The 18,935-nt window shown below is 48.2% G+C and overlaps 1 protein-coding gene across 11 annotated transcripts in view; it reads right to left on the reverse strand.

Annotated features, from left to right (window-relative positions):
- POLDIP3 (DNA polymerase delta interacting protein 3) overlaps positions 1-18,935 on the reverse strand; it is a 29,549-nt gene that overhangs the window by 10,444 nt on the left and 170 nt on the right. For 2 of the 11 annotated variants that reach the window (XM_071219088.1, XM_004479568.5), the window contains exons 2-8: positions 12,072-12,459; positions 10,823-10,909; positions 9,017-9,112; positions 7,103-7,282; positions 6,912-6,986; positions 6,068-6,145; positions 3,133-3,262 (exon numbers count right to left, since the gene is read on the reverse strand). In XM_071219088.1, coding sequence (XP_071075189.1) covers positions 3,133-3,262; positions 6,068-6,145; positions 6,912-6,986; positions 7,103-7,282; positions 9,017-9,112; positions 10,823-10,909; positions 12,072-12,459 — 1,034 coding nt within the window. Of the gene's footprint in view, positions 1-3,132; positions 3,263-6,067; positions 6,146-6,911; positions 6,987-7,102; positions 7,283-9,016; positions 9,113-10,822; positions 10,910-12,071; positions 12,460-17,888; positions 18,710-18,935 lie in introns of those variants that run through there. The other 9 variants (XM_071219090.1, XM_004479570.5, XM_071219089.1 and 6 more) reach the window with 6 other exon arrangements.

Here is an 18,935-nt window from a genome sequence, read left to right on the forward strand (position 1 = left end):
GAGCCGCACGCACAAGGAGTGTGCCCCATAAAGAGAGCCGCCCAGCACGAAAGAAAATGCAGCCTAACCAAGAATGGTGCCGCACACATGGAGAGCTGACACACAAGATGACACAACAAAAAGAAACATAGATTCCTGGTGCCACTGATAAGGATAGAAGCAGTCACAGAAGAACATACTGCGAATGGACAGAGAGAGCAGACAACGGGGGGAGGGGAGGGGCGGGCGGGGAATAAATAAATCTTTAAAAAAATTAAAGATTTGAACACTACAAACCACCTAGGCCTAACAGACCTCTTAGAACACTCCACTCAATTGCAGAATTCACATTCCCAAGTGCAAAGGGAACAGTCTCCAGGATAGACGACCATTCGCTATGCCATAAAGTAAGTCTCAATAAATTTACATGACTAAAGTCATTCAAAGCATGTTCTCTGACCACAATGAAATGAAATTAGTAATCAGTAACAGAAATTTGGGAAACTCACAATATGTGGAAATTAAACAAGGTTAAAGAAAAAAAAATCAAAAAGGAAATTAGAAAATACTTTGAAGTAAATGAGATTGAATATACAACATATCAAAACTTATGGGACAGGGAAGCGGACTTTGCCCAGCAGTTAGGGCATCCGTCTACCACATGGGAGGTCCACGGTTCAAACCCCGGGCCTCCTTGTCCCGTGTGGAGCTGGCCCATGCACAGTGCTGATGCGCGCAAGGAGTGCCGTGCCACGCAGGGGTGTCCCCTGCGTAGGGGAGCCCCACGTGCAAGGAGTGCGCCCTGTGGAGAGAGCCGCCCAGTGCAAAAGAAAGTGCAGCCTGCCTAAGAATGGTGCCACCCACATGGAAAGCTGACATAACAAGATGACGCAACAAAAAGAGACACAGATTCCTGTGCTGCTGACAACAACAGAAGTGGACAAAAAGAAGACGCAGCAAACAGACACAGAGAACAGACCACCGGGGTGGGAGAGAAGGGGAGAGAAATAAATAAAATAAAACTTAAAAAAAAAAAAAAACACAAAACTTAATGGGACAGAGCTAAAGCAGTTCTGAGAGGGAAATATGTAACTGTAAATGCATACATTTAAAAAGTGTGATAAGGCAACCCACAGAACTTGAGAATACAGCAACAAATCATTTATCTGATAGGGAGTTGTAATCAAAATATATAAGAAACCCTTACACCTAAATAATGAAAAGATAAATAACCCAATTAAAAGATGAGCAAAGGATCTGAACAGGCATTTCAATGATATATGAGGGCCAAAAAAGTGATGCCTACACATCAGCAAAAAAATTACAAACCACACTAGGAAAATGGAAAAAATGGCCTACGCAAAGGAATATATCAAAGCCCCAGATGAGATACAGGATTTGAGACAACTAATCAACGAGATTCATACAAATTTCCATTTATATAAAAGGTTCAAAATAGGCAAATCCATATAGACAGGAAGTAGATTAGTGGTTACCCAGGGTGGGGTGGGTAGAGATGGGAATGTAAAGTAAGGTAATGAAAATATTCTAAAGTTGACTGTAGTGGTGGCTGCACAGCTCTGTGAATATAGTAGAAACCACGAAACTACATACTTTAAATGGGTCAATTGTACCGTATACGAATATTACCTTAAAATTTTTACTTAAGGGGAGCAGGTATAGCTCAGTGGTTGAGCACCTGTTTCCCATGTACAAGGTCCCAGATTAAATCCCCAGTACCTCCTAAAAAAATTTTTACTTAAAAATTGTTTAAAGCAAAAATGTAACAATGTATTGTTGAGTTTATGACATACGTAGAATTAAAATGTATGAAAAACACAACACAGAATACAGAGTTGTAGGCTGAATAATGGCCCCCCAAAGAAGTCTACATGTGAATCCCCAGAACCTGTAAACAAGTTACCTTACATGGCAAGAGAGACTTTGCAGGTGTGATTAAGTTAAGGTTCTTGAGATAGGGAGAATATCCTGGATTATCCGGATGGGCCCATCTAATCACAAGGGTCCTCATAAGAGGGAAGCAGGAAGTTGAGAAAGAGAAAGAGAAATTGGAAGATGTTATGTGATTGGCTTTGAAGATGGAGCATTAGGCCACATGACTAGGAATGCAGGTGGCCCCTAGAAGCTATTAATAGAAAAGGTAACAAAACAGACTCTTCTGTGGGGATTCCAGAAGGAACATAACGCAGTCCTGGTGACACCCTGATTTTAGGATTTCTGACTCCAGAACTGTAAGATAATGTATTTATGTTGTTTTAAGTCACTAAGTTTGTGGTAAATGGTTACAGCAGTAATAGGAAACTAGACAGAAAGGAAAACAGAATTGCACTGTTGTGTAAGGTCTTTACAATATATGTGAGGTATAATAACATCATTTCAAGGTACAATGTGGTAAGTTAAAGGTGTATAATGTATGTGGTTAGCCAATGACTAAAAAAATAAAACGGAAGTATACTTATAAGCCAACAGTGAAGATAAAATGAATCATGGAAAATATTCAGTCCAAGATATGGCAATACAAGAAGGAGAAAGTGAACAGAGAACAGACTGGACTAATAAAAAAAAGGTAGTACAAGGGTAGAGTTAAACCCAATTATATGGATAATTATAGTAAATGAAACCCTCTGATTAAAAGGTGTATCATCAGGGAAGGCAGAGGCCATGTTTTTCCATCTCTGCATCTCTACTTCTAGCAGGGCATTAGTTCACAAAAGGCACTCAAAAAACAGGAAAGCACAGTAAGTGGGAAGGAGTGGGGCAGACAGACTCCTCTTTATCGGCTATCCTGAGATGAGTAACATGAACCTGAATTCAGCAGGATCAGTGGTTTACTCATCCAGGTACCAACATCTGGAGGGGGAAGGGGCTGTGGCTCGTGGCTTCCCAGGGAAGATGCCTTGAGTCAACCATGGAGAAATGGTGTATCCCTTCTCACTGTCTTAAGTGCTAGGGCTGAGTGAAAATCCAGGGCTTTGGAACACCCAACTCTGCACTACAAGACTGAGCCAACCTGCTGGCTCCTGGTGCAAAGGCGCCCCGACAGAGGGGCTGAAGGAGGACGTCCTCCCACCCCCTTGGAGGCTGCCCGACAGTCTGCAGGGTGAGGAACAGGAGGGTGAGGTGGCTGCTTACCATCCAGACACCGGTTGTTGTACTTCTTATACGCGGTGATGGCATCATCTTTCTTCACAAAGACCACTTCTGCTACTCCAGGTTGGACCAACCGAGCCCGTTTGAGGGCTCCACACACGCAGAAAAGCTCCTGTACAGACCAAGAGGGGTTGGAGGTGGGGAGAATTTCAGGCAGCCATCCTGCTTGCCTACCATCCACACGCTCCGAGGGCTTTGGGTTGGCCGGCAGCTGCGTAAAGCCCAATAGCCAAGATTTCAGCAAGTCTCATTTTAGACAGTGTCCTAGGGACACCCACAGGCTTCACAGCACGGGACATCTGAGAGGACAATCTGTGCTGGCAGTGAGAAACGGGCCTCGGTTTATAAGCTCTGGAGTCCCTGGGGCCTTCTGCTGCACGTAACCACAAGAGTACTCCGGCCCCAGAAGCTGTTCCCTCCACAGAGGTAACAGGACCTTTCACTTAAGAGAGCTCTGTCATGAGAACCCAAGTGGAAGCTCATCCAAAAAACACAGCGGCAAATACACTGACTGGGAGTTTGTTGTAAATACAAATTCTGGAGCTCCAGCTCTGCTAATTTGCCTGGATTGAGGGGTTTCCCAGAACATGGGACTTCCAGTGCTAACAATGGAACAGACCCAGGTTAATGGGAGTGGTTGTTCACCTAGACTCAGATCAACCCAGGTTTGATCCTGCCCCTATCAGCTGTGTGACCTCTAACAAGTTAGTTAACTTCTCTGGGGCCAAGGTTTCTTTTTTGAATACAGGCAGAAAAGGACTGGCCAGCATTGTCGTAAAGCTCAGCTGACACAATTCCTAAGGCTCCGACCACAGGTGCCAGCGTCATCATTCACTCTGATCTCCTCATTTTGCAGGCAAGAAGTCAGAGGCCAGAGAAAATACACAGGGCGAGAACAGAGGCCAACTGGCACCAAGGCCATTTCTTCTCCTTAAATGACCTTTCATGAAGTTGCTATGTGAAGATCAAAACAGGAAGTTTAAATAAAGGTCTTTGAGATTTGTTTTTAATGATAAAAGGGAAAATGTTAAACATCAAAACCAGGACATGGAACTGAGTGCTAGGAGTTACCCTGATTTTGTTGTTTTACTATTACATATTTGCATAGAAAAGAAGTGAGAGTGCTTCTCATTGGCAAATTTCTCTAAGTAATGTGGATAAAAAATGATCAGTGTGATGGTTCAAGTGTCAGCTTGGCTAGGTTATGGTGTCTAGGTGTTTGGCCAAGCAAGCACTGGCTTGGTACTGTGAGAAAATTTTATGGATTTATGTTTTTCAGTTGAATACATCTATGGCTGATTGCATCTACAATCAACAAAGGAAATCATATTCAGCAATGAAAGAAGTCTCATCCAATCAGTTGAAGGCCTTACAGTGAGAACTGATCATGTCAGGAGTCATAAAGAAAGATTTCTGTTTCTACTTCAGCTAGCCAGTTTCTCCTACAGAGTCACTGAGACCTTCACCTGGAGTTCCCAACTTATGGCCTGCCTTATGGAATTCGGATTTGCCAAACCCCATGATTGCATGAGCCAATTCCTATAATAAATCTCAGATTTACACACATACATCTCCCCTGCAAGTCCCTTTTCCCTGGAGAACCCCAACCAATATACTCCACTTTCCACTGCTCTGCATTTTCAAAGATCCGGCATACAAAGCACTGGCACCCAGTAAGTGCTCACTATATGGCAGTTTTTATTATTTTCATAATCACAAAAAAATTTTTAATTCTTTATGAATTACCAGTTAATACTCACAGGAGGTTACAACACCCATTTTGGTGTACACTGTTCCCTGCGTGCTTGCTAAGGAGAGAATGGACCCTCTGCTGAGCCCGCTTAATTCTAAAATCACAAAGCACTCATGTGCTTCACATGTAAAACCCTGAACAAAGGTGGTGGCCAGTGTGAGCTGATAAAGAACCTGGGACTCAGGAGCAGGAAGAGGCCAGAATCTCCTGCTGCATTCCTTCTGTGACTAGACAGTTCACAGTTAAAAGTGTGCCTGGATTTCTAAACTCATGGGGATTTTGCCTGGTGGCTGAGTTTCACCCATGACTATCATGAGTGGGAGAGGATGGACAAGGAGAACAATCCACCGGGGCCCATGACCAGATTAAAACCAATCCATCTCATTCCTTTTACTCTCGAATCATCGTGTAAACTTCCAAAGGAGAAAGGCCATTCTAAAAGCTTGTAGGAAAATCTCAACCACAGGGTATTGCACAGTGGGAATAAAGGATCCCGTTTAGGACCCATTATGCACAGACCTTCCCTGGCCTAAGATTTGGACCAGGTGTCTGGCTTTGGTTTGGAAACCACAGAAAAAAATGGGCCTTGCAGGCTTGGCGGCTACCCTGTGAAAGGCCTGTTTACGAGGCTGGCCCTTGACTGGGTCTGGGAACCTGGATTTCAGGAGGGTTCCCAGCACCTGAACTAACTGTGCTAAACAAGGAAACTAAAACATGACTGTGCCTAAACTATTTGTACAAACAATATGGTTTATGCTTAACACCTGCTTTTCTTCTGGGGTCTGGAATTTTGGTACATGCCAGGCAAAGGCTGCCCATCTATCTAATCAGCCCCCAATAAAACACGGGACATGAGTCTCTAATGAGCTTCCCTGGTGGGCATTTCATACATGTTATCACAACTTGTTCCTGGAGGAAATTAATCATTTCCTGTGTGACTCCACTGGGAGAAGACTTTGGAAGCTTGTGCCTGGTTTACTTAGGACTTCATCCCCTCTGGCTTTTCCCTTTGTTGATTTTGCTCTGAATCCTTTCACTGTAAAGTATCTTAGCCATGAGAACAACTGTATTCTTCCTAGAGAATCATCCAACCTGAGGTGGTCTTGGGGACCCCTGACACAGCAGCAGTTTGAGATTTAAAATTTGGCAGGCCACAGTACTCACAACAATGTCCTCTTCGGTGACTCGAGGGTGCAGATTGTTCACAGTCATCTTGGTGCCTTCCAGGGGGCTGAAGACAGGCTGCCACATGGACAAGAGCATTACCAGATGTCAGAGAACAGGCGTGCATGTCCACAAACAGAACTTACTCCAGGCAAGGAAGCCCAGAGGAAACCCTCGAGGAGGGGCGTCATGCCCCACCACCCCTTATGAAGGGAACAGAAGCTCCCACCATTTCCCAACGGTGGTGGTTTGGAGCTAGGTACCCCAGAAAAACATGTTCCTAGATATAATCCATTCCCGTGGGTATGAACCTGTCGTTAAGCAGAACCTCATGAGGTTCCTCCAGTGAAGCTGTGGCCCTCTCAATCAGGATGGCCCTTAGGCCTATTACTGCAGCCCTTTAAGAGCAGAATGAAATTCAGAGGGACAGAGACAGCCGCAGGCAGCAAGAGCTGAAGGGCAAGAGAACACAGAAGAGAAGGCGGAGGCCAAGAGAGGCCAACATGGACCTGCCATGTGACAGAGGAGCACAGGATCAAGCAGTGTCATGAAGCACCTCTATTTGGACTTCTCCACCTCATAACCATGAGCCAATCAATTCCTGTTGTTTAAGCTAAACCACCTCATGGTATTTGCTAGAGCAACAAGGAAACTAAACCATCAACTCTGCCAGGGCCTTTCAGATCCCCAAGCCTCTTTGCTTGGAACACTACTCATATTTCAAGACCCACCCAGCTCAACTAGCACTTTCTTTTTGAAGCATTTCCAGATTTCCCACGAGGAATTAGGTGCTCTTCCTCAGTGCTCCCAACAGCTCTCTTTGAGGTAGACCTTTGTTCTATACCTGGGCACAGTGATCTGGCTGCCGGTCTGTCTTCGTCTGCTTGTGTGTAAACTGGGGGTGGCAAGGCCTACTACCCTGTGGAAGGGTAGTAAGAATTCAATGGGGGTACATACTTCAGAGCCCAGCAACTCCCACCCACTCAGGCTGACTCAACTGGAGTGGTCACTTCCTCCTCTTTACCCTCAACTCACCTCAGCTGGTGGCAGCTCTTTGGGGGGTTCCTCCTTGTTCACCAGTGTCCTGGACACACTGGTCAAGGCTTTTGTTTGAATAGAGGAGGGGAGAGCAGGGGCTGTGTATGCATCATTCTGAACCACTTTAGTGAGAGGCAAAGTCTTGGACATGGAAAGCTTGGAACTGCTCAGCCCAGCCTAAACAAAGAGACAGAAAAGAGGCTGAGAAGCTGAAGATCTGGACTCTTCTGAAGAAGCCCCAAGGGGCTGACAACCAGCCCTCCATGCCTTCCAGTTCCTGAATTCCATTAGATACCTGGAGCAAAAAGACTGCTACTGATAACCCACAGGGAGGGGAGAAAAACAAACTTTGCACACATGTTTACAGAAGCAGCTTTCCATGGCATCAGGAGCTCTTGGCAAGAGGCTTCCATAGAATCCTGACTTGGAAACTCATCCAGAAACCAGAGGCTCACACACTGCATTTGGACTTTATGGAAACCATACAGTTTGGGGCTGGTCAAATGGCCAAAAGCTTGGGATCAAGTTCATTCCCAGATATGCTTCTGACCACCAGCTCCAGGATGGCTGAGCACAGGAGCCCACTCTGAAGAGGGCGCAGAACCCCCAGCTTTATGGTCCCTGCTCTAGCCAGAGGGAGGCACCCCACAGGGACCTGCTTGATCGGCTCCCAGGATGTCACTGCCAGGACCACGCAGTCAGCACTGGTGGACCATCCAAAACAGCCCGCTCTCCCCAACTTGGGATGAGGTCACTTGAGAAGATAAGCCAATGAACACCCTTGTATTAACATGCCTGAGGAAAAGGGTACATGAAGCACAAGAGACAGGTGGCTGTGCCCATTAGGGCAGGGTTACCAGGCACTGGCCCAGAACAGGAGGAGGAATGCTGTAGCCAGAGAGGCTGACCAAAGCACGGGCAGGCATCAGCTACCAGGCTTCTCCCTTGCTGAACTCCATACTCCCAAGCCACTCTCTGAGTCTCAAGAGACAATATGGTATGATGGTTAAACACATGGACCTGGGAACAGACAGGTTAGGCTCAACTCCTGGATCTACTACTGACAAGCTGGGGGACTCAGGTAGGTGTTTTAAATCTCTCTATGCCTGATTTCTCATCTGTAAAAAGGGCATAATGGAGCTATCCATCCAGGGTCGGGGAGGGAGTCTTAAATGAGTTAATAGCTATAAAAAAACAGGCATCACTCAGCCTGACATGTCATTGTAAGAGCTTCATTAGTGCCCAAGAGATTGGTCCACACATTCAGTGCAGTGACCAAAATGGAGTCATTGGACCACTGAAGGCAAAACAAAGGATGTGTTAGCACAGGGACCTGGCTGGATAGCCCCGGCCTTCCTATCTCTCTACTCTGGCAACCTCCACTGAGCTGAGCAGTGCAGAGCTCCCTGATACAACCAGGTATTTGTTGCTTTCTTTCTTTCCCTCTTTTTTGGCATGGTATCTGGCCAGCACCCTGGCCTACCAGGATATCCCTGCATGTAGCTGCAACTGGTGGAGCCCACAGGTGAGATCTGGTTCATTCTTGCTAACCTACTAACCAAGGAAATCAGAATTCAAAAATGGGACCAAAGCTGCTGACCATGGAGGACCAAGGGACATAGCCTACCATAAGGAAAGAAAATGGGATACCCCTGTGTGGGGTTACGCACAGTGCCCTTGACATGTCTCGAGCACGGCAACTGGGAGCGACAGCTCTGCACTTTACCAATTGCAGGACCTGGAGCAAGCCCCTGTGCCCAGCCACAGCTTTTATTAACCATAATAACCAGCCCTCAAATTCTTGTGACCCAAACCAAGACACTTCTGAAGTGAAAGCCCTTACTCCATAAACTCTCCCTCTACCTGCTCAGACCCACGCAGTGAGCTTAAGAAAAACATGAAATAACATACCACGTGGTGGAGGAAGCTGCCTGAGGCCGCAAATTTCATCTGTTTACTAGGAACAGGAGCTATAATGTCATCGTCTTCATCCAGATCATATAAATTCTGAGAATAAAGGAATATAAGCTAAGATGCATCTCTATTCAGGAGCGCCCAGAGCACTCACTGCAACCCAGACCCAGGCCTGTGCTCCAAGCAGGCCCCTGACAGGCAGGCGCAGCAGGGCTATGACCACCACAGAGCGCAAGGGGTCAGGTGGGACCAGGGTGGGGGTGTGGGAGGAGAGAGGTGCCTGGGAGGCAGGCCTCAGTGGCTGTCCTGACAGGCTCCAGTCCTGACAGGCTGACCCCTGTCTACCAAGGCCTGATGAAAGTCCTGCAACTACCAGGGGTACAAGAGTGCCTTTTACAAGGGGCAAAGCCCAGCAGGTGTCCCCAAATGCTTGTTTACATCCTTTGGCTGGGAAAGGCCATCCCAGGGAACCTAAGCTAGAGAAATGAATTCACAGCCTGGAAAGAGCTTTATCCACAGAGATACTCATAGCAGCAGGATTTCTAATCATGAAAAACTAGGAAAGTGGCTTAAACAGACTACAATATCAACTTAATGGATTACATAGTTATTTAAAATGTTAAGGCAAATGATGGACACAAAGAGCAAACAACTGGGGAGGGGGCAGGGGAGAGAAATAAATTAAAAAAAAATGTTAAGGGAAACGGACATGGCTCAAGAGAATGGGCCACCATCTACCATATGCGAGGCCCCGGGTTCAATTTCCAAGGCCTCCTGTTGAAGGCACGCTGGCCAGTGCCACAGCAGAGAGCTGACCATGAGTGCAAACAACAAGGGGGGAATAAATAAAGCAAAATAAATAAATCTTTAAAATGTTATTTACAGTGAGTGTGAAACACTACAGAAAAATGCTTGAGCTATAAAGTGAAAAAAGGAATACCACAAAATTGGGTTAAGAACACAACTACAGGGAAGTGGACTTGGCCCAGCGGTTAGGGCGTCCAACTACCACATGGGAGGTCCGCAGTTCAAACCCCAGGCCTCCTTGACCTGTGTGGAGCTGGCCCATGTGCAGTGCTGATACGTACAAGGAGTGCCATGCCACGCAGGGGTGTCCCCTGTGTAGGGGAGCCCCACGTGCAAGGAGTATGCCCCGTAAGGAGAGCTGTCCAGCACGAAAGAAAATGCAGCCTGCCTAAGAATGGCGCCGCCCACACAGAGAGCTGACACAACAAGATGACTCAATGAAAGAGACATAGATTCCGTGCTGCTGACAACAACAGAAGTGGACAAAGAAGACACAGCAAATAGACACAGAACAGATAACCAGGGGGGAGGGGAGAGAAATAAATAAAAAAATAAATCTTAAAAAAAAAAAACACAACTACAAATATGCAATAAATAAATGACAAAAACAAAAAACAAGAATAAAACAAAAACTCAGGAAGAAACCATAGCAAAATTTCAGCAGTGGCTGGCTTTGAAGAATAGGAACATGAGTGACTTTTTTCTTTCTCTTAACCTTTCTCTAGTTTGCAAATTTTCTGTATTAAGCACATACACTACTTTTATAACAAAAAATTAATAAAGAATTGCAATTTGCCTCTATGTCCCTTATCATCCCCCTCCTCCTATTAAAAAGTTTTTTCTTAAAACTCATAAATTGCAAAAATTCAAATGTAAATCCCCCTCCAACACTTCCCACTGGGAGTCTTGGGCCAGGCCTCAATCAATCCTCACCAAAGGCCCCAGCAAAACCCGTGTGTGCTCGTAAATAAACGTTTACACACACACACACCCTACCTGCTTGGCCTGGTGGTTGTTGACAACGTTGATCCTCATTCCAGCAGGATGCGCATGAAGTGGTACCATGGCCTTCTGCTGAGGAACCTAGAAACACCCACGGGTCACAACTCATCCCACAGAGTCCACCTGCGTTCTCCATGAGCAGTGCAGGTAACGTGAAATATGGTGAGCACCCAGTTTTGGGCTCTGGTAAAAGGCATTACAGAGTGCTTCACCCCCACACACACAGAAAAGTGAGAGGAAGAACCATCATCCCAGAGACTGAGCAATCCTGTACATGGAGGCTCAGTGAGCCTGCTGTTAGCGTAAGCAGGGCTGCTGGAAAGACTAAAGAATGTTCTTTTCTCTCCCTCTGGGGTGGCAGCTGGGTAGGGTGGCCAGGGCACCCCATTAGGAGCGAGCAGATCTACTGGGCGCCCACCCTGGCCATCTCACTAACAAGCTGTATAACTTTGTGTACAATATTTAACATCTCTGAAACTCCGATGCTTTTTTTTGTAAAACTGGGGTGGTAATTCTTGGGTTGCAGTGAAGATAAAGAAGATACTACAGGGCGGTGGACTTGGCCCAGTGGTTAGGGCATCCACCTACCACATGGGAGGTCCACGGTTCAAACCCTGGGCCTCCTTGACCTGTTTGGAGCTGGCCCATGCACAGTGCTGATGCGTGCAAGGAGTGCCCTGCCACACAGGGGTGTCCCCCATGTAGGGGAGCCCCACGCGCCAAGGAGTGCACCCCATAAGGAGAGCTGCCCAGTGCGAAAGTGCAGCCTGCCCAGGAATGGCACCGCACACACGGAGAGCTGACACAACAAAAAGAAACACAGATTCCTGTCTTCTGACAACAGAAGCGGACAAAAACACCGCAGCAAATAGACACAGAGAACAGACAAGGGGGGGGGGATGGGGAGAGAAATAAATAAATAAATATTTTTTTTTTTAAAAGAAGATACTACATGCAGAGTGCCTTCCGACAGCACCTGCTCACAGACCTCTGATCCTTTCCCCTTCTCCCTCTTCCATCGCCTCACTTGAGAAAGTCCCTTCATTTCTTAATTTTTACTGAGATAAAACTGAGATTAACAACTTGCCTTCCTCATACGGAAGGCCTTTGTAAGCAGCAAAAATGCTGTACCAACACTTGGGGGACCTTTCCTTCTTCCCCAGCACTCCTGGTCCCTGTTCCCTGCCTAAATACACCTCTGTCACTGGCTCTCTGGGGACTTATGATGAGAGCCACCACCTACCTGGATGGTTTTGGTGAGCTTCAGAGCAGGGGTCACCGTCCCGACGGGCGGGCTCACGAAAGCAGCAGGAGAGCTCCGCTTCAAGCTGATCTTTTCCCGGGCATCTGCCACCTGCCGGGGCTTCTGGGGTACTGTGCTCTGCTGTTTGCGGGAGTTCAGCATCTCTCTGGCATCCTGCACTTTCCCTTTGATCCGGAACCGGGCATCTTTCTGCAAAAGCTTCTCCCGGGCATCCTTGACTCCCAGCCTGAGTCGGGCATCTGAGAGGCCAATCTTCTGACGGGCATCAAACCTCTGCTGGAAGGTGGCTGTACGGGCTGGCTGGCTAAGAAGGCTCGGCTGGATCCCAACCCGAGATCGCACACCTCCTACTGGTCTGGCATTGAGCCTGCAAATAAAAATTGCAATATTAAGTGGATCTGGAATCAACAGGTGCCTGTGGAAGTAGACAGCTGTGGTAGAAATTGGAAAAGAGGAGGTCCTGGAGAAACCAGAAAGCTGTTTCCTGCCTGAGTAAACAATAAAGTCTTCATAAAAGTAAAGGCTTCTGAACTTGGTAAACTAAATTTGGAACGAGGGCCTCGTGATTTCCATCACTAGTTAAGGCTGTTTTGCTCCCTAGATCAAGTTTTGAGATACTAGTCTGGACAGCAACCTCCAACCCATGCCAGTCATATAAAATAAACAAGTCCCCAAAATATCACAACCCCACACATGCAAACAGCAATATTACAGTTTCCAAAGCTCATCCACCTACATTCTCTCCATCAGCCCTCTCAGTGTCCTGTGAGGTGGATGTTCTTACAAGCATTTTGTAGTGGGAGACACAAGCTTGGAGAAGTTAAGTGATCACAGAGGGCACGCAGCCAGCCTCTGGCAGCCTTGTGCCTCTATGCAGGGAGATGCCTCCAAAGGGCACCAAGAAGGCCAGCGTGGGTCTGAGACGTAAGGAACTAACAGACTGATGAGATAAAGACTTGGTAGAAAAGGGAAATAAAGTCACCCAAACAACATCAACAGCAGCTCAAAGTCAGAAACCAACTCCATCAAACAGGCCCTGTTCCCTCTTTCCAGGGCTCCCCTGTTGGTCTGTGAGTAAAGAGAAGACCCTTTCAAGCACAACCCTGGAGGACCTTCCTCAGGTCTGCTGGCTTCTCCCCCCACCCCTACCCCCACCCGCCACCATAAGCCTCCAACCACCACCCTGGGGCAGGCGCTGTGCCTGGGCAAGCCCTGCTCCTGTGGCTACCGTCCCTCTTTGGGAGGCCCCTGGAAAGATTAAGGACAGGGAGAAGCAGGGAGAAGCAGCGGCTGCCTGGGACAGGTTGCTCCAAGAGGAGACTGCCTCTACCAAGATATCGCCCCCAGCCAGCACTCCCCTCTAGCCAGATGCTCACAAGGGTCCAGCTTCCAACCACCCACACGGCGGGCACTGACCCCAGAGCAGGAGCCACGGGTTCTCGCTAGCTCCAAGGACCTCCCACAGGAGCGTAAACTACAACCAATTGAAAGGTTTTACTCACAGAGGGAGTTGCACACATCCCAATTCAAACCTGATCCACAGATTTCCCATCTTCTTCTGTTTTTTCCAATGTCCACCTCCTCCCATCACCAGGGCACCCCTCAATACAGCAGTTCCTCGTATTCCTGCCTGAGGGGTGGAACGATGTCATCACGTGCCACTCCATGCTTCTACAATGCCACAAGGATCGGGCCCCAGACCCCACAGCCCCAACTGTACTTTCAGGAAGTCCAGTTACCCAACTTTACTAATCATTCAAGCATAAAACATACCCCAGAAAAAGGGGGGGCACAGAGGATAACCAATTCACTGTAATTATGTAGAATAACTAAAAAAAAAATAGGGTTCTTAAAAATAAGTGCCACATCCCTGAACAAGGGATACAGAATGAGGTGGACTCAAAAAGTTTTCTAATTCACTCCAACTCTATTCTCGTCAACCTTCAGGTAAAGAGGGGACATCAGGCCTCTGCAACCTTATGCATATTCTTATTCAACAGTTTCACATCCGCGCTGCGATCACCAGTAATGGCTGTCTGAAACGTGGAGCTGAGAATTCTGAAGACATGTCCAGAGTCTCCAGGTTGAGTGCTGTGCTTGACAAGCAATGTCTGCCCTGGCCACAAAGGGGGCAATAGCCATTGGGGATTCTGAAAGACTCATTCAATAGGCTTTGACACACACCCCTTGACCCTCATAACCACCTTGTGAGTTAGGTTATAACCCCCATTTTGTAAATGAGGAGACCGAGGTTCAAGATTGCCACAAGATTACAGAGCTACTCAAGGTGAAAGTTAGATGCGAACTTGACCACCTCTACTTAAAGCACCAATAAATCAAGCACGGGCCAGACTAGAAGAGCTAAGACAAGTGTGAGCCCTCCCTCAAACCTCAGGCTGAGGAAAATTTTAGGATTCCAGTCGCACTCAAAAACAAAGAGTGGCTTTCTAGAGACCAGGGATAAGTGCATACTCCAAGGATGGCCACCAGAGCACTCGCTTGGGGACCGGGATGCCCTGTACCAGCGCTTTTCTGAGTGAGATAAAAGGTCTGTTTAGGGGAGGGCGGTGAGGGCAGTGGTGAGTGTAGGCGCAGCGAGGTAAGTGACTCCCTAGTTCCACGCATCCAGTTCCCTGGTAACGCCAGTTCTGTACACTCCTTTTGTGAAGGCTTTAGGGGGTTTCGGTGTGAAGGCTTGTGATAATCACCATACCTCTCCCTGCATGGAAAGATAGCTATTCATCGCAGCAGGCAGCGGTACTGCTTATAAGGCAGGCATTAGTCACCAGGAATTTTTCAAATAAACACTCATGCTGGGGATAGGGCTCTAAAACAGAGAGTCTACTATGCTGCCCTCCCCCCCCCCCCCCAACTATGCGAAGCTCCCAGACAAAGCCCAGCCCCTCCAGGCTGCCTCCCTGCTGACCCCAGCCTCTGCCGGCAGTGCACCTCCCTCAGCAGGGACCGTCTGATGTTCCGCACGCACATTCTGCACATTCTGCACTTCGGGCTTCTGTAACTATTTGGAGGGGGCGGGGAGGAGGTTCTGAGCAAGGCTCTTGACTGCTTAGGGGGCCTGGGAAGCATGCTGCCTGCCTCTGACCCTCAGTGCTGCAGGTGGATGAGGGGCAAACACCCGCGGGACCCTGAGCTCTCCCCACCAGGCCCCTGCCTGGAGCCTGGAGCACACGGGATGCCCAAAGAAGGTCTGTCAGGGGCAAGGAATGCCTCCCCCTCTTGGCTCTGTCTGTGGAGGCCGGGGCAGCAGCCGGCTCTGTACAACATCCAGACCGAAGGATTTGGGCCCACGGAGAGAAGCTCTGGATTATTCTAAAGTGGATTTGGGGGGTTCTTGGAATGTACCTGGGTGCAGTTAGAGTGAGTATGTGTGTGTTAGGATTATTTTTATAGAGAGAAAATAGTTTAGTTCAAACTATCACTGAGGGTCTATTATAAATCAGGCACTTTTGGTGCTAGGGACACAAATACAACTCTATCACCTTATCCACTAGAGTCTTGTGCAGATGTTTCATTTTAAAACTGAATTAATGCTTCCCCTCCAAGTTATGTAACTCAACTCATTTCCTTCCATTTCTTTTATCTTATTTCAACAAGGAAAAAAGCAGTGAGTACCAGGACCAGAGAGGCCCGGCCTGAATTGAAAAGTACACCACACCCACCCACCCACTACCCCACCCCACCCCCAGCTGCAGGCACTTCCCAGATGGTGCTTCCGGCCCAAAGCTGCTCATCTCCAGTGCATTCCCGGCCTGTGACACACGACCTTCCCACTAAGGCTGCCACTTTTATCTAACTACGTGGAGACAGTGGAGACGGGGCAGCCCACTATCCTGTGAACGTTAAAGCAATCAAATCAACACTTATGAGGGGATGCCTTGACTAACTTAACCAGCAATGCTCTCATCCAAAGGAAGGATCCAGACGGGTACAGGTCCACGTGGCAGCTGGCCAGCACCCAATGCCGTCCAAGGGAGACCCGGCCAGGGGTCAAGAGCAACAGAAGTCACAAGAGAGATGTGCTGTGCTTGGGGAAGGTCCCACCGTGGCCTGGATGCAGTATCACTCATCCCTTTCTCTAATCTCTTATTAATCAAGGGATCTTTGGATGGTCCAGGTAATAATAATAATGACGACAATGATTTTTTCCCCCACACAAATGTGATGAACACAAAACAGAATGGCTGCTATGGGAAATAGGCACCTTTAAATACCTCAAAGTCACAAGGCACAAGGTGCAGAAAGAGGTCATAGACATTTCTCCAGGCTCTCCCTTTTGTTATTCCAGGAAGAAGAGGAAGGAAGCTTGCTGAGATGTTCAGAGGTTCTTCCTAACTTATTAAAGCATTGAGTTCTTTCTGCTGGCTCCCCCAGAACAAAAGGGCTGGCATGCCTGCTACCATTACAAAGATCTGGGTTCCCTAAACTCAGGGTTCCTCTAATACATCCCACAGATGATGCAGGTGTCATATGGCCCTTTTGGCATTGCCCGGTGGGAACTGAGTTCTGGAATTGATGTAAAAATACTGATACTCTCGTGACAGTTATCATAAGTAATAAACTGTTCCTTGTCTCTGACCCAGGAATCCTGCGTCTTCTACCAACATCCAAGAAACTGTGACAAGCTAGCTTGTTAGCTTGCAAGTACAGTAAAATCTTGGACCTTTTACAGTTTCTGTCAGGGATCCCCAGATGTAGTTTCTCTCTTTGATGGCTGTGCAAATGAAATAAAAATGGAGGTTCCATCAAATTTAAACCCAAACACAGTATATAGTCTAGTTTTATTCTACACTAGACTCTGCTTGTGCTCCTCATTTACCCCCATCCAATCTTAAGAAAATAACAATACAAGTCTCACAAAGAAAATTAGATCATGTTACTTCTTACTTAAAAACCATCAATGATGAGGACAACGATGAAAACTAACATCTAATGAGCACGAGTATCTCTCAAGTACTTTTCTAAGTATTTTAAATAAATAATCCACTTAATCCGGACAATACTCTAATGAGTATCTATTACTCACACACGTTATAGATAAGAAAAAGGCACAGAATGGTAAAGGAACTTACGTAAGACTAGACTACATGGAAAGTGAAAAAAGCTGTTCTCTCACGCTCTTCTGCCCCCTTTGTTGCACAAATAACTGGGAGGCGTGTGCTTTTTATACCTTTAGGGAAAGGTCCATGACTTCTGATAATTGCCATCGTTTGCTGAACACTTACATGGTAGATATTACACAGTACAAACTTTAAAATACACATCCTCACATTTAATCTTCTCAATGACTTGCCAAGAACCATCATTACAAATAAGAAAATTGCCTAGCCCGGAGGTTGCCTGGCCAGACGCAAACAGTTGTGTCTGCCTGGGACCATGTCTGCCTGGCAACACAATCCCTCTTCTTCCTGTGGACTCAAACATCCCCCCTTTCCTGCAGCTCCAATTCCTGTCCAACACAAGACTGTACACACTAACAGCAAAAAAGTACAGACCTACAGCAGGGAAATGAGGGGAGTAGGAGCAGAGGGAACACGTCTTGGGAAGCTTGTTCGTCCAACAAGTGCTGAACCAGCCCCCAAGACATGGGGAGATTTAGAATTGGCCAGAAGATCCAGCACCAACTCCATCTCGGTGACCAGTGGCAGCTCTGGGAAAGAATTACTCACGGATAGCGGGTGAGGAAACTAATACTAATCGCATGCCTGTATGTGGCAGGCGACAGATGCAGTGGAATATGTGCGTAGGGGGTGGAGAGGGGGGATACATTTCAGATACCTAGAAAAAGAATCTATTTTCTAGCCACAGGCCCGCTGGAGATAAAAACACCTGCCCAAGGAAACAATATCGAACAGCTTTACAGCGTGGATGTTTACAACGACATCTGGACTTGGAAACTATTGGCAGAGTTCTCACTTCTTCATATAGGTGCATTCAGCTCAAAAAAGGGTGGAAATGACTAATAAGTTGCCAGGCGTCTAGAAGTTTGAGGGTACATAATTGCAATCATCTCCGCGGCTCCTCACAGGGTTCCAAGAACGGCTGGCCCCGCGAGTGCGGAGCTACACCCATCAACAATCAGCCTCCGGCCCGTCCCACTAGTTTTTCGGCCCAGGCCTGAGGCCGGCTCCGCCAGTCCTTAGCGCACACCCAGCCCAGCCGCCGGCTCTCCGCGGCGCCCTCTCCCAGGCTCCAGTTCCCCGTTTGTACAAGGGGGAGAACATCTGCGAAAGCAAACGGGGCAGCGCCTCCCAACGCGCTGAGGCAACTTAGAACGCCGTCCAGAGGGCGCTGAGTCTTCACAGAGGGAGAGGTGAAACGGCAGCAGGATTTGGAATTTAAAGTCCCGGCTCTGAGTCGCGACAGAGTCTGTGCCAGTCGCTCCGCGCTAAAGTTGAGTGGCCTCAACTCCTACGGCCCACCCAGGGCAGCGGAGACGATGGAGGAGCGCGGCTCACAGGGCGGTCTTCTCGGGGGACTGCCCTGCGCCGGGGAGACCCTCCAGACCCCGGGAACGCAGGCCCGGGGCGCCAGGGGCCGGCCTCGCCCCTCCCGGCGGCTCGGGTCGCTCCCCAGAACCCGACACCCTGCCCCCCCCCACCCCGGCCGCGGCCCCGCCAGCCTCCCCGGACCTAGGGGAGCGACGGCGACTCCAGCCAGTGGGCGGGCGGGCCCGAGGCGGCGGCGCGAACGAGCCAATGAGGAGCGCGGCTGCGGCAGGGGGCGGGCGCAGACGGCCGGCCGCGTCGCACCCGGGCCGCTCCCTCCTCCGCCCCGAGCCCCGCTACACCGTGGACCCTGAACGCCGAAGGGCGAAAAGACCAC

Source organism: Dasypus novemcinctus, chromosome 12, assembly GCF_030445035.2.
Source record: "Dasypus novemcinctus isolate mDasNov1 chromosome 12, mDasNov1.1.hap2, whole genome shotgun sequence".
Classification (NCBI taxonomy): domain Eukaryota; kingdom Metazoa; phylum Chordata; class Mammalia; order Cingulata; family Dasypodidae; genus Dasypus; species Dasypus novemcinctus.